Source organism: Periplaneta americana, chromosome 9, assembly GCF_040183065.1.
Source record: "Periplaneta americana isolate PAMFEO1 chromosome 9, P.americana_PAMFEO1_priV1, whole genome shotgun sequence".
Lineage (NCBI taxonomy): Eukaryota > Metazoa > Arthropoda > Insecta > Blattodea > Blattidae > Periplaneta > Periplaneta americana.
Genome location: NC_091125.1, coordinates 54,494,196 through 54,511,298, shown reverse-complemented (window position 1 = coordinate 54,511,298; position 17,103 = coordinate 54,494,196). Strand labels below are relative to the sequence as shown.

Sequence of the window (17,103 nt, the reverse complement as noted above, 5' to 3'; positions counted from 1 at the left end):
ATCACTTTTACTACGCATATAAGTTGTCTAACTTAATGATCACATCTCCCCAAGGATGGTAACTTGAGTATAGAAACATCATAATTATAATTCATTTTTACAATGTCACAATTACAGCAAAAAAATCAGCTTAAAATATGGACGACAAATACAGTATGGGACAGAAAAGTTTATAAGAAAACAAATCTCCGAAAATCCAAATTTCCCTTACTCTGGGTAACTTACGGTACAGTTTGGACAATTATAGGCCTATTTTAGATTGTGGTATTAATGTTATCAACAAGTTCAAATGTTTTCTTTATTATAATATTATTTTGTAGTATATGGCTAAATTTTTAGATGTATTTATTTCACTATTTTTTTCTATTATGTCATAATCTCTTTTGTTTGAATCCTGCTTCTATAATTTTTCGTTTTAAATTTTATTGTGACCTATTCTGTATTGCAAGGCAAACCCAAAATATTGGGTCAGACTAATAAATTAAATTAAGTTAAGTAAAACATGTTTCATACTCTTCACATAAATTCAAACTCCAACATAATTAGCATTTCACAACTACACGACATTATTAAGTGGTAAGAATTTCATATAAAAAAAACAAGCAAACAAACAAAAGAAAAGAAACAAAATAAAATAGAGCTTCTATCAATTTACGAAACAGAAAAATATCAGTAAATTATAATGAAGCTTTTGAGTGCAGGTTTCAACAACAGGCTCATTCTTTAATAAAGTTAATTTTATTTAAGCACAAAGTAAGCAAAGACCTAGTTGCAGCTTTCAGAACTTGTTCTACACATACTGTTATTTACTGTAAGTCAGATTATAACTCTACTTTTAAATCAACAGTATTATTAGCTTGAATCGCAAAATCCTTGCACTCTGTTATCTGCAGCTGGAAAACTTGCTTATCAGTATTACTATAAAACTGCAGTTAGAAATGGTAATAACAGCGGAGTTGAATTATCGCATAGTTAAATGCTTAAACACCAATCAACCAACAGAGATATACTGTAAAGTGTAACTTGTACCACTAGCCTTGTATAATTTCAAACCTTTTCACAACTCTAATACAGTGAAATGCCACTTTAATGAATGCCGCTATTACGAATTTTTCAGAATAACGAAATAATTTTTTAGTCCCAGCCATTTTACTATTAATTTACATGTTAAAAATGTTAAGTAACGCATAAGTAACGAACTGTTGAACTATTCAGTTTAACATAATAATTCATCCTGCTACAAAAAAAATGTCATTTTAACGAAATTAGGCCCAATAAGCAGTTAAAAATTACTTAAAATAAATTCGAAAGAAAATAAAATAAACAAGTTATCACTAGGCATCGGTCACTCTTAGTTTCAGTGAGTTTTCTGAATACAATACACTTCCGTAGATGCAATTGTTGTGGTTTGAATTTATATGTAAGTGAAATGGTTTAATAAAATCGAATAAGTAGACAAAAATCGAATAAGTAGACAGAGGAGAGAAGAAAAGCGAAGTCACAAGAAAATATGGCATAAGTGCATCAACACTTTCAACGTTTCTCAAGGACAGAGTTAAAATTGAGAAAACCATTGAATCTGACGCTATTGGACCTCAAAGATAGAAGTCAAACTGTTAAAATAATACGTATTACTGTATCAGTCTCAAAGGTAATATTTCGAGTGATCAATTCAGAACCCAATCTCATAGGTCGTAATATTTTGATTCGACAAGATGGCTGTAGATGTAACAACACCTAACCCATATAACCCTGTACAACGTACTTTTTGCTTTGTAGAACTTATATTGTAAAATATGCAAGAATAATAATTATTCAGCTGACGAATATGCATAATTATCATTATGGTACCGATTCTTATTGAAGTTGCAATATAATATGGATATACAGTATAACCAAACCCAGGTACAATATCTGTTATTCCGTAATATGGGACACAATCTGAAGGCAAATTTAATCAATTTTCGGATTAACGAAATTTCACTATAACGAAAATAACTACAGTATCCTCTCGAGTTCGTTATACTGGGATTTCACTGCACAAAGTTGTAACATAAGAGTAACATAATATGGAACATAATGATAGCCTTCAATATTCACAAAATATGCTCTCTAATGCAGAGGCTACACAGAGCACGATGTTAGCTATGTTTACAAAATAAAGTTCTCTTTATTCACAGTTGGACTGGCCACACAGAGCTGGATACGCAATGTTCGCTACCTTAGCTGCATTGCGGAATATTTGATTCTCGACTACATTTTCAAAATGTTGCCATGTACAAGCATGCACAGTAGACCATTGGACAGGTTTCATTCACGCCAAGTGTAGAACTCGCATTCGGATTGCAACAATCACCTTCACAACTAGTGTTTTCTGCATATTTTCACTTGAATATACGGGTACATATTGTGAATATGAGCAGTTATTGAAGAAGTTATGAAGTATATATGCTTGTAGAACAAAGCTCTAGATCATATTTCTGTATTTTTATTGCATATAAATCCCAATAAAAATTCGTAAATATATTTTTGCCTTTCACTTGAGTCCAAGATGAATGATTATAACCGGAGATAGTTTGATTGCAGGAAGTGGTGCAAGCAATTTTTAAAAAAAATATCGAATTTAACATCTGCAGAAATATTGTATAGACAAAAATATAAATATACATGGGTAAAATTTATTTTATGCTCGACCATGCCGAAATGTAGTAATTATACACCTGGTAGCAGTACTTTAATGCATGTCATTAAAGTACACCTATTCATTAAAGTTCAGGTTTTCGATTATTCTCGGATATGCAATCGAAAGATAATGAGGGAAACGTCACGGAGGCTGGAAATCCAATACTGTCGCAGAAGGATATGTTCTGTTACTATAATAATTAGCGTTAATTGTAAATAATATTCAAATAAATTGAATTTGTCATCTCGTTTTTCAATTCTAAATCAATTTCTAGGTTATACCAAAATTAGTTCATGTTATTCTCTACATCAAGGTCAATGACATTATTGTTCCTCGGAAAAAATCAACACTTTCGCGTCTGCGCACATCTCACACGAGCTATGCACAAGGTCACTTCCGATCTTGAGTCAGATACAAATAAAATGATACTTCTGAATAATTTCAAGTTAGAAATATGGTCGAGCATAAAAAGTCGTATGAAACTTGCCTGTAATGGTAATTAGGACGCTCGTATGAAAATTATGAAACGAGCGCAAGCGCGTTTCATAATCAAACATACTTGCGTCTTAATTACTATCATTATAGGCTCGTTGCATAATGTACTATTAGTGTTAAACTTGCTCCAAAATGTAAAAAAAAAAAAATAGGAGTTAGCAATGTCAAATCTCGATCTTTTGGAGTGGAATGGCTCTTCAGCTAAAACAAGAAAATGAAACAGGGCAGTTTCATTCCATAAAATAATAATAATAATAATAATAATAATAATAATAATAATAATAATAATAATAATAATAATAATAATAATATCAGTAATAATGAATTTAAATGCCTCTATGATATTTTTTTCATTCTTCAGAATTTCGAAGTAAGCCATAGTAGTGTTCAATCAGCATGGATATTATTTATGTAATATAAATATTTTAAACAAATTACTAAACTCACAATTAACTCAAAAACTTCATGCGATGAAAATATTTTGCAAACAGATTTGAAATTAGCTCGAAGATTTCACATGAAAATCCGCCTTTAACAGACAAAAATTCGTCACTTTGCATGCAGAATATTGTCCTCCCAAGCAAAAACACTAGTATAACTCGCTGTAAATCTGAAACTGGTAAAGATTTTGAGTTGCAACAACTTTTAAAAGTAATTTCCATTTATTCTCAACATTTCCCTCACTTTGGCCACACATCTAAAGTGAAAAACAAAAAAGTTTTCTGCGGATCAACATTTGAAGGTGTAAATGTCTATTTTGAACAGAAGTTAGTACCTCTCCTTCTCTCCCCTCTGACTTAAAAAAAAATTGATTTTGAATTCTTTTATCTGCTTTACTTAGACACTAACCTATCAATGATAAAAATTACAGTGCAATTGACTATCACAGAAGCTATGACATGAAATGTTTTAATAGAGCGGGAAATACTGTTTCTTCTCTCTTAGCTGCAACCAATAGACAGAAGAGTTTCGTACAAATTTAGCTTTAAGTGTAGGCACTGGATATAGTGAATATCGCGTATAAAGCAAACATCGCGTACATAGTGGTAGCGCTCTGTGTGGCCTCAGTATAAAATGTGCTACTGACACCGAATTTGAGCAGCTACAATAAGAAAACCTGATTAAAATTCTGTTAGTGGCATCCTCTTCATTTATTAACGATAAAAAAATGCAATACAAAGAGATATATATTTTTGTGAAAGACCATCAATTTAATCACAATCGTATTTTTTTAACATTCGGTAATATGCAAAACAGTCTCTAGATTTTTTTAGGTGTAACATGCGTTTCTTCAGATCAATAATTTTAATATACACTACCAACCCAAGTTTCCAGTTCCTTTGTTTAAACATGTAATTGAATAAACTTAATATGAGTTGGAATTAATGCATCAACTTACCTGGATACTGTAATTTTGGTATCTGTGTCCTGCATGATACGTTTGATTGTATTCCCTCCCTTTCCAATTATTCGCCCAATTAAGTTGTTATGAGCAAGAATCTTGAGTGATATTTCCCTGTTAACAGAAATTTACAAACTATTTCAGAAATTAAATTAATAAATTATAAAGTTACTAAAAATGAAGAGAAATTTTATTTCTGCCTCAGAATAAAAAACACACAAATCTAATTCATAACCAGCCTCCTTGCAAACTCTGTCAACTCAATTCTCTTATATAGGATGGAAGTGATATAACTGTGCATATTAAAAGATTGAAGGGGCTAAGAGACTAAATGAAATAATCATATTAAAGAACCTATTACGCATTTAGTAATTAAGTGCATGGTTAATTAGAAAATTAGGCTTGAAGTCTGTGTAGTCTGGCAACAGTGTGTCATCGGCTCACATACAAAATCACACACGCAATCTGTCTGAACAGCAGAATTTCCTCCCTCAGTCACTCCAGTACAGTTGTCAGACTTCCTAAAGACAGGAAATAACGAAACGCATTAATCATTTTATTTAATTTGCAAGGAAACAAACAGTCCATTTTATTAGGAAACTGCAAAGCAATAAATAATTTATCAGTTTCTCTAATGATAAGAGTAAAAATTGGAATCGTACTTGAGTAGGACTGCACTAACATTCATTTAATGAAAATTATTTTTTTCATTTGGGACTAATGTTGCATTACAATTTTTGTTGTACTCTATATCCAAGGAATATGTTCTTAAAATTTGCATAGTTATATTACTTCCACCCTATACAATAAAAATGATTTAATGTAAACATGAACTTAAATCATTGCAGCTATAAGGATAAATTAAAAAATCTCAGTAAATATTCTTCCAAATTGAAATATTCTTTACCAAAATTATCATATCTCTTCTCCATTTACATGTATCATTGATTTAGGATTCGGAATATGGATGGAGAGAAAATTAAAATTCAGATATGTAACATGTGCAGTACCAAGAAGATTTAACCAGTAATTCATAGTTAAAATAATATACTTCCGAACAATATTTCTTTTTGTTAACAAGCGCCTAAATAATGTACAAACGTATACACACTATGATTTATTTTAATGGAGAAATATAAATGTTCAATATCCAACAGAGACTTGAGTTTGAGATTTTGTATTATTCAGAAAAATTATTAATAAAAACAAAATTATAAATGGATTGTATTAAATAGTAAAGAAAAAAGATAGTCGAAATAAATCTTTGTGTAAAATTAGAAAAATTAAAAATCTGTTCCTAATTATTCTCCAAGAAGAACTGCAGTGGTTATCTTCAAAATAGTACTTAACATGATTGGACTGGAAGCACATATCTTCAGAAATGAACATTTATACATCACCAAAATGTGTTCTCTGTAGAGAAGAAGATTCAACTATGAACTTGCAGCTCATACTAAACTGCAAAGCTACTGATATTTCAGATAAATGTGTTAATAACATCACAGACATTTAAAGAACAAGCGTACTAGAAAAAAAAATGGAAAAAATCCAATGTTGAACATTTGATTAATTAATTTAATATCCAGGTTAAGACTAGAAATTATTGCCACTGTAACGCGAGAGTTTCAAAACACACTATGGTAATTAACTCTAAATTTCTTTTCCTGCAGATAAAGTTGGTAAAAAAATTATCCTTACGAATTTATACATCAAAGCTAATGACAGGGATCCTTATATCTTTCCTCAGACTGCACAAAGTACGTTATTTTCTAATTAGGAACATTCTAAAGCATAGCTCCTCTCTAGTTAGTTATCACTACATACGATTTGGAAGGAGCTGTATTAACATTATTGTTAATGTTTGGTCTGCAGCTTTATATCTTTTAGTTTTTTTGCATCCCTATACACTCTTTTTAATCGTTCACAGGGCGCTTGCTGCACATATTTGTGAGGTAATAGATTGATGGCTCCAAATTTATATTTTATACGGAAAAGTTGGCATAAATTTAAATAAGGAAAAAACCACCCCTCCTCCCCGATATTAATAAGCCTTTGCACTCTGTTGCAGTTGACTTGCTTTTCTAATGCATTCATCCACACTGGTGCTGCATAAGAAAGCAGGGGCAAAATTGCACCTTTAACATTGTTTTGAGTACCTGGTGCCTCAATCCCCAGTTAAGTTTGGCCGATCTTCCGAGAACATTTATGAGCTGTGAACATCTCTCAGTAACATATTGGATACGATTGTTGAATGTGAATTTGCTATCAATTATAATTCCCAGATATTTAATTATTTCGACTTGTTCGAATTCTTGGTAATTTGCTAGGAGACGTCATTGCATATAGATCGCTTTTACACTAAACCTAACCTTAGTGTATGCAACATATACTAAAACACCAACCTAATCTAACCTGTCACAGATTAAGGAAAAGTTTAGGTTAGGTCAGGCCAGTTTCGGGTTTTAGTATATCTTGCAAAAACAAATTTTAGGTTTAGTGTAAAAGTGGTCTATATGCAACGACATCTCCTAGCAAATTACCGAATTCTTTATTGTTTAAAAATATACTTATTTTAGTTTTATCCATTTTCTTCTTTCTGAAGATCAGCATAACCTTAGCTTTCTCTCCATTAATTCTGATTATGTTATTTGTAACCCAAGTGCCAATTTCCTACATATCTATATTAGCGAAAATTTTCTGCTTCAAGCACACTGCTACCTCTACTAGCAGGTCGTCTGCAAAAGTGATTAATTTTGTAGTTCCTATGTAGTGCAGGTTCAGAAGTGAATTATTGAATGTTCCATAGACCTGGTCCACAGCACGATCCTTGGGGACATTCTTTAGTAATGTAGTTTTGTTTAGTCATTGTTACTGTAAAATTTACTAGTTCCGATTTTATGTGGTTAGGGTATACTGTTTTTCTTCAACATTTTGTTCCAGTATAATTAGCGTTTCTGTAATTGGTGTGTTAGTGTATAAGTTGATATCAAATCATGCGATTCTTGTATCATATGACATATTGGTATGATTATGTTTAATTTCCTTGACCATATCAACATTTTTGTCACCAAAAACTACAAACTTTTAAACATTCACTATTGCATTATACAGAGAGGTCACAAAGTGGGTGTTCCCCCACATGTATTACGACACTACGATGAATATGACTGATTGATTGATATGGACACATGCCTGATAGTTTAACGATCCAATACATCGGTATGAAGACATTTTTATAGCACAGATGAATTCTGTGCCATGTCCTGGCAGATGTTTTGTGGAGATAATCAAGGGTCACTTCGTTGAAGGCATCTTCCACAGCTGCTCTTAACTGTGTCATTGTGTTATAGCAGTGATTTCGCACTTTGTCCTTGATGAACCTCCCTCCAGAGAGCATATCAGATGTTGTGAGTTAGGAACTTCATGGAGGCCAAGCAAAAGGAACTTGATCATCTGCAGATCCATCCAATCCTCGGTTGGAAAAGTTCGTATTCAGTTATCAGTGCACTTGCAATGTGACCAAAGCAGTCACGAAATTCCATCTTCACTGTTTCCACAGTGTCGCTGGTATGGTATCTTTCATGAAGCCAAACTGCTATCACTAATCTTTGTTCGATGGTAAACTGACTCTGGTCAGCCATTTTTGTTTATAACTGCATGGTTACCATGGTACCAACATTCACAAAGTGAAATAAGAATACATGTAGGGTATGCTCATTTTGTGACCTCACTGTACATACAATAATTAAGGAAAATATTTATAAATTGCTAATAGGATACCTAAAGCATGTATTATTACATCATGTAATGAAAATTCATTTAGTGTTCTGCCCAAGGGCAGGTCTTTCACTGCAAACCAAGCTTTCTCCAATCTCTCCTATTTTCTGCCTTCCTCTTTGTTTGCTCATATGATCCATATATCTTAATGTTGTTTATCATCTATCTTCTTCTGCCATGAACTCTTCTCCCGTTCACCATTCTTTCCAGTGCATCTTTCAGTAGGCAGTTTCTCCTCAACCAGTGACCCAAACAATTCCTTTTCCTCTTCCTGATCAGTTTCAGCATCATTCTTTCTTCATCTACTCTTTCCAACACAGCTTCATTTCTTATTCTGAATGTCCACTTCACACATTCCAGTCTTCTCCATATCCACATTTGTCCCACTCCATACAAAGCACTTCACTAGTCTCTTCCTTAGTTCTTTCTCGAGAGTTCCGCAGAAGATGCTCCTTTTTCTATTAAAAGCTTCCTTGGCCATTACCATCCTCCTTTTGACTTCCTGATAGCAGTTCATATTACTGCTTATACTACACCTCAAGTATTTGAAGCTGTCCACTTGCTCTATTGCCTCATTTAGTATTCGAAGTTTATCTTCTGAATTTTTCTTCCTATGAGCATGCTCTTAGTCTGATTTGCTTTTATCTTCATCCCATACTGCTCACAGCTTAGTATATCCTTTAGTATCATTTTCTCTTCTGCTAACAATGCCATATCATCAGCAAATCTTATGCACTTTATTCTTCTTCCTCCTACTAATGGAATATCATGAATAAATAAATAAAAATTAAAAAAACACACACACAATTCACGCCCTACTCCGCAATCTAGTACAGGGGTCATCAATCAGAATTAAAGAGATCCATTTCAAACATTATACAAAGGAACAATTCACCTTCCAAATCAGTTATGCATTCCAGAAAAGACAAATGCACCTGTGCGATGAATGTTTGGAGATAACAATTATTTTATTTCTGGAAAAAGTTCATAAAACTTGTGCAACATAGTACCTCTATTTAGCTGTCGTATATTGTTATATCAGAATAAATCACCACATTCAACATTCACATCTTCAAGCAATGATTCAAAATTCCGATTACTGAGTGATGATTTACGCCAATGAAATTAACTACGTTAATTATGTGTTTCGTTACTGTTATGGATTTAGTTTGCGACACAAAACACTTTGATGGATATGCAGTGATATGTTATCAAATGTGGTTTGTAATTCTTCGGTCTCTGAACTAAGCCTTTTGCCTATTTGTATTTATCATGGCTAGTGTATTGTCAGTTGTAGTTAATATTAATTTATATAAATCTAGTTCAAAAGTATGTAACACTCTAGTAAGAGCTTTATACAACTTGTTGGTATTTTCATACTATAAAGGATAGCCCACTTAACTCTTTCACCTCCGATAGTGTGTGAAATATTTCAGATATGCACAAACCGACAATTACAAGTTAAATTACACTGAAGGGGACATGCATTTTTTTGTACACGAAATAATGTTCATGATATTAGAGCCAACTTTTATTTTAAATGGGAACCAACTATCTTTTGTATTGCAAATGATGCGTAAGCTCTGTCTAGTAACAACTGGTTACTTTACTGACTGTTTGAATTCACAATCATTTCAAAATGCAACCCCCTCACCCTTGTTCTCCTTGTCTTCCATGTACTCTCGTTGTTCTCTTCGTATTCCACTACACTTCCTTTTGTTACCTTCCTGTTTCCACTGCATTTTCTTGTATTATCCTAGTTTTCCTCTATTTCTCCTTGCTTTTCCCTTGTTCTCATTGCATTCCCCTTGTTCCCACTGCATTCCCTTTATTCTTCTTGCTTTACTTGTTTCATTTCTTGTACCACTCACACATAATTCTACGTAAAGGTATGCAGCATAATATAGCTATGCACACCTATCTACAGGTGACCGCACCCATACATAGTTCTACATAAAAATATGCAGTGCAGTGAAGCTATACGTCAGTTTTTTTTTTCCCCTAGCCTTTTCTCTCCATGGTTCCTTGCTAAGTAGTAGTTAAAATTAGGGACCATATTATTTTTCGGTAATATCGTTACACACGAAATTTCCCACAATTGCTTTAATTATTACATTTACTCTTCTAGATACATGAAACTGCATGCACTGTATTCTTCACCTAACATAATCAAAAACATTAATCAGACGTTTGAGATGGGCAGGACATGTACCACATATGGGCGAATCCAGAAATGCATCATACAGTGTCTAGTTGGGAGGCCAGAGGGAAAAAGACCTTTGGGGAGGCCGAGACATAGATGGGAGGACAATATTAAAATGGATTTAAGGGAAGTGGGATATGATGGTAGAGACTGGATTATTCTTGCTCAGGACAGGGACCAATGGCGAGCTTATGTGAGGGCGGCAATGAACCTCCAGGTTCCTTAAAAGTCATAAGATACATAAAACACCATATTTAAGCAAATCAAACTCGCGAAATAACGCGAAATTTGGGTCACTGTGCGAAATCTATAAAAAAAAAATCACGAAATACGCCCCTCTATTGCATTTAACATGTTAAAATATATACTTGTGACTATTCATTTCAGTTAATTTTTCAATTACTTGGTAATGCCAATATTTCTTTATTTTCTCTAAGGATATTGTGTACACTCACTTTTACTATCTCTATGGTTATCAAAAATGATCGATTTCTGGTAGTTGACTGCAACACAATTGAAGAACAGACGCAACATGAGGTGAGAGGCTATTTAATCACATCAATAGTTTTACACTGTTCTCTGTATTAATTCTGATATTTTGAGCGTAGTGAGGTCATGTGCAACAGAAACAGAAACTTATTAATATCTTATTTAATCGTCATGCTCAGCACTGATCAGATAGATCTCAGTACTATTCTCTTAAATGAACAACTTTGAGTGATGAAATTGTGACAAAATATGAAAGTTTGTGAACGCTACCATACATAATCTTTGGTGCTCACAATTTACTCCAGAAATAACAAATTTTTTAGTCTACGTCCACTACTAGTAACATTTAAGTGTACTTATACAATTTCTATATAAAATGGCTGAAATTATAGACACTTATAAGAGAAGGGAAAACTAACCCTTTGTTGGTGTTGTTAGCCTCTTGCTGCATCACTTCCAAGATTCTTCGACAGGCATTGGTGCAATTATCTGGGTTGCCATAGATGGTTATAGCCTTTTCCAATGAGCCCACATTATCCTTCCGATGTACATCAACTCTAAAAATGAAAAATTAAACAATTATAGAAGTCACATGAGTGAAATACAAAAGGATATTGGAAAGTGAACAAATTTATACAATTAATTAAAATCCCACGAGGCTATGAATGCATTATTTTTCAATTTGAAAATTACTTCTAATGATTGACTAATGAAGACTCTGCTTCAAACAAGAGAAAAAAATGTGCTCAAATCTCAATAAGAAAGTGTGCTGCAAAATGTCCGGGAGATGGGGTTTTTAAAAAGAAATGTTTTAAGATGTTGTCAAGTATTTCACAAAATTACCATCACATTCGGGAGGTGTTGACGAATCTGGGTAAGGTTCTTTCTGTGGTTTTCCTACATTGAATACAATTATCTGTTAAATAAAGGCGAAAGCTGGATTGGACCCCAATTACTACGTCATAATAGAGGCAGTACAGCAAATCCCCAACAGTAAACTACAAAGAGTTGCAATAAGGAAGAAAAAAAAAAAAAAAACTTATATTTCACATTCTAATACATTTATGAAAATAGTCGACCTCATTGGCGAGTTGGTATAGTGCTGGCCTTCTATGCCCAAGGTTGCGGGTTCGATCACGGGCCAGTAGATGGCATTTAAGTATGCTTAAATGCGACAGGCTCATGTCAGTAGATTTACTGGCATGTAAAAGAACTCCTGTGGGACAAAATTCCGGCACATCTGGCGATGCTGATATAACCTCTGCAGTTGCGAGCGTCATTAAATAAAACATAACATTTATGAAAATAAATGTGGTTATATTAGTTGTAGTAATTTACATCTATTCAAACGTGTCATGTAAGAGACATATCGAACCATCTAGATTAAATGAAGGGAAATGGGAGAAAATAAGGAATGTCCATTTTTAGCGATTTTATGGATATAGTGCATTCTGTAAGTTGAAAACTGTGCAATCACAAAAAGTTTAATATTTAGTACACTGTACTACTTGAAGCTTTCTCAGCATTGGATATGGGTTCTTAGCCAGGCAAGTTTGAATGTTGCTTTTCAAGCTTCCGATGATTAGAACTGCCATCTTCTTCAGGGATTGAAGTAGAATATGATGGCAGAGCTAGTCATCGAAAGCTTGGAAACAACAATCCAACTCCTGGCTGAGAACTCGAGAAGAGTCATTCCATTTAGTACACTGGTTAAAAACTAGGAATGTTCTCAGGTATAAAAACTTGTTTTTCTCAACACTGCTGTTTTGTAACATAACCTGTTTTCTCCCAGCACCCTTCAAATTAGTTTCATGCTATTCTGAAATATTATTTATTAAGGTTATTAATATTAAGCATGAGAATTTCCACATTAATGTATCGATTAAGTTAAAAAATTGAGAGTTATTGAAGACGAAGATATTTTAGGCCAACTTTACTAATACACTTCATGTTTATCATCATTACTGTAACATTAATGGCATTTTTCATTTACAGATAGCTACAGACTTGCTTATATTTTGAACAAATATCGAATTAAAAGGAGACATTAATGAAGAGCCCAAACTTAGTACAAGTAATAATTTAATTATTTCAGGCATGTAAAAAAAAAAAGTTTTATTTAACGATGCTCGCAACTGCTGGGTTATATCAGCATTGCAGGTGTTCCAGAATTTTGTCTCGCAGGAGTTCTTTACATCTCAGTAAATCTACTGACATGAGCCTCACCGCATTTAAGCACACTTAAATACCATTGACCTGGGCCAGGATCAAACACGCAAACTTGGGCACAGAAGGCCAGCACTCTACTGACTGCATCACCCAGGCCAATTTCAGTAATGTGCAAATTAAATCTTAATCCAAGATCGAGGTCGCAAACCCATTTATTAATAAGAACTCTCAAAAAAGATTAAGCTGTTATCCCTAAGGTAATTTAATTTAGGTAATGTTGTAATGATAATTCAGAGTAATGCTCAATGTCCATATCTAAGCAGCTTTCCTGGTTCAGGGTTATAACTACACACAATTCTAAATGTCTGGCATTAGAAAACAAACGACAATGCACTTCATATTTTGACGAAGCACATAATTTGTAACCACAATTTATTAAAATTTAGTTATAATAAAATTCTTTATATCAATGTTATATAAGGCTCTTTAGATCTCTCCATATTATGATCAAAATTAAATTCCTGAGTAAGGACTGTTTTGCAGAAAGACATAGTTGTAAGTTTCAATTGAGAAAAAGTTTTCAATACATGAAGACCTTTCATACACAAGAAAACATCATACAATCTTCTTTACAACTCCATTTATATATACTGTACCACTAACAATGTTCACAGTAACAAAAAAATGTTAAAATTTTATATTTATACATAAACTGTACATTGAGCACACAATTCCATGCACATATTTGCAACTTAGGCAAGTTCATGTTTAGGGTTGTGGAGTTCATCTAATACATAGTATTGCTACTTCGTATATATTTAACCACGCCCTGATACACGTCTGACATCAAATATTTCTAGATACTTAGGTGTGGTGTAGGAAGAAATGCATATAATACCCAATCACAGAAGCCTTTAAAGAAGACAAATCAAATTTAAGTGCAACGTGTCTTGATAACCAACCGCTGTAACGGTAACTTGCATGTGTAATACACTTAACGCATGGTTCAAATAGTGACTACTTGCCTCTAGGTACTATTAGATAAAGACTGAAAGATTTAAACTTCGTAACATTGTAAACCACGCTTCCTCAATCTTAATGTATGTCACACCTACCAAAATATAGTTGATGTCATTTTATCATATCCAGACGTGTATTAGGGCGTGGTTAAATATATAAGAAATAGCAATATTACTCCATAGTGCATGAACTTCACAACCCTGCTCATGCTGCAATTTTACTGGCATAAAAAGCAAAATTCATTGTAATACTTGAATGTGAGGAGTAGGCTGAAATATAAAATCTAGAACAATATCCAATAAAAGAGGGGGAGGGGAATTGCATTAGGTTTCTTTCATATCTTCTCATGAAAGATACAGGCCACAATCTGTTTTTCTCACTTCAATCCGAGATTCATTTCCATTTCCTACTGTAACTTAGTACATGATAGAACATATTGTGGTAGTTACATCTATAAATGTGGGTAAAATTATAGCAACTATTGTAAAATTAAAGGACAATTTCTATAGTTCAAAAGAATACTTTGGTTGTTTAAAATCATTTTACATTGTCCAATGGTAATAAACATGCATACCCACCAAGAAGAAATCTCTAAACAGAAGTAGTTTCATCCTCAAAGGGAGACTGCTTACCTACCTAACAAATTACAATTTCAATCTCTAACTGGAATACTCTCAGATTTCTACCATTTGTGTGTGCCGACCACATTTTATCAAATGTGGCAAATATTTTCATCCAAAGAATGTCAATTTACAAATGTGAAAAATCCTATATGAAACGTCCCATTTCCTTATCAAAAGCTATTTCGTTGAACAGAAAATACAGTAATTTCAGCTTTGTTAATCTCTGCTCTAGAAAGAAAGATGGTGTATGATCTGGGTACTGGAAAGCCATGTTGGGCTTTCAGAATGAAATGGAGACGCGTTTGGAAGATTGGTTCAACAGTGAAGTACATCAGCATAGACTTTACTAAAACGAAAGACATGCAGCAGTGGATGGGAGATTTATAGCCTGGATTTATGGTATTCAGTGTCATAATATGGCCGTATGTCAAGAGGTATTGATATACGGTACAGTAGCCATGGACTCTCCTTATAAACAAAAGCGAAAGCAGTTAACATGGAAAAGAGTATATTATGTGACAGTAAATATGTTCAAAATAATTAGAGGAACACTTTTATATAAAGAGGTGTATAATAGAAAGACATTTATTAAGGGTGATGAAATAGTTTCTTGTAACAAAACCTCCATTTGTAAGCAACATAAATCTTACTTACTTTGTACATGAAACTTTCATGCTTTATGCAAAACTATGCCACAGTCCTTGAAATTAAAATGAAATCTCCTTGATCTTCTTTCCTTTTGAAGGAAAGAAGACATTTTCAACTATGGCCACCATGTGCCTGTGTAACTGTTGTAAATCCGCGAGGCATGCTTCTGAGTAGTCTGCAGATGTCTAATTGCAGTATGTATTCCCACTCTAAAAAGAGCAACTGCAAGCTGTTCAAAAGTTTGAGGGCCTATTTGACGCTCCACAATTCTTCTTCCTAGCTGATTCCATAAATGTTCAATGGGATTAGGGTCAGGGCTCAGAGCAGATTAGCTCATCCTTTGAATATGGAGCTGCCGTAACACAGCCATGGTGACCTTTGCAGTATGTACTTTTGCGTTGTTCTGTTGCAGAATGAACTCTGGCTCCATACCGATTGCAATAGGCATTACATGATCCATTAGAATGTCCGTGTACCTGAAAGCATTAATATTGCCTCTCACTTCAAGATCAGTTCTATTGTCCACAGTGATGCCACCCTATACCATGACTGATCCTAAGGCAAATCTATAATTTTGTGTAGCAGCATCTGCAAAATGCTGATGACGACGATGATACACACGAAGTCAGTCATCACAGTGAGTTAGCCGAAACCGAGATTCATCTGTGAACAGTACCTTGTGCCAATGGCGATATTGTTGAGAAAATGTTAGATGATTCCTTTTATGACGAGGTTGGAGCTATGGAGTTTGTATGGATCTTCTGATCTCAGGCCAATGTCCCTAAGTATTTCTCACTATTTGATCACCACTACTGATGCCAGTTGCCCCATGGAGATGTTCTCAAGCAGTAGAGCTTCTATGCCAAAGAGCACAATTGACAAGGTATCAGTTTTGCCTTCCGGATGTTTTGCGTTTTTGCCCTTGACCTAGTGTACATACCCTAATGATAACAGAAGGGACCACATTAAGCTCTGCAGCTACTGCTCGAATGCTATTATCCTGCAGCAGTGTGACTGTTTTAGCCATCTGAACCTCGCTTAGGTACTTCATTCTGTCGTACTGAACATAACCAGGTTGTACTGAGATGTAATGTGAACAAAAATGTATCAAATGGCAGTTTAAAAGAATAGAACTCTTTCACGGCCACACAATTCATTTTAATTTCCCTATGAAATGAAACCAGAGACAGCTAAAGCGGTATCCTGTTGGTGTAAATGAAACATTTCACAGCAACATAGAGTTCGTCATGAATTCTAATTTGTATAAAAATACAGCCTAAGAAAAACATGTTCCTCTCATTGTTTTGAGCAATGTAGTTATTTCAAATTTGCTGATAAAATGTTTAACTCATTCTATGTTCTGATATTTTTTAAGAAATTAAGTCAGATTAAAAATATAAATATAATAGTCGTAAAATTGAGTAGTGGTCAATGACAAAGCACTAATTTTGAAAGGGTACAGTTCAATGATCTCCATTTGCACCTGTGCATCCCAGTCATATTTTACCACTTTCGAGTGGATCATGTCTTTCTATTGTTATGGCACAAAGGAAGCAGTCCTTATCCATGTTTAGGATAGGTGGAGATGTACTAA

General features: G+C 33.8%; 1 protein-coding gene across 4 annotated transcripts in view; it reads right to left on the bottom strand.

The window, feature by feature from the left end:
• The window catches only part of Imp (IGF-II mRNA-binding protein), a 345,234-nt gene that overhangs the window by 33,644 nt on the left and 294,487 nt on the right, over positions 1–17,103 (bottom strand). For all 4 annotated transcript variants that reach the window (XM_069834736.1, XM_069834737.1, XM_069834738.1 and 1 more), the window contains 2 exons: positions 11,469–11,606; positions 4,578–4,694 (listed from right to left, as the gene is read on the bottom strand). In XM_069834736.1, the coding sequence (XP_069690837.1) occupies positions 4,578–4,694; positions 11,469–11,606 (255 nt within the window). The remainder of the gene's footprint in view (positions 1–4,577; positions 4,695–11,468; positions 11,607–17,103) is intronic.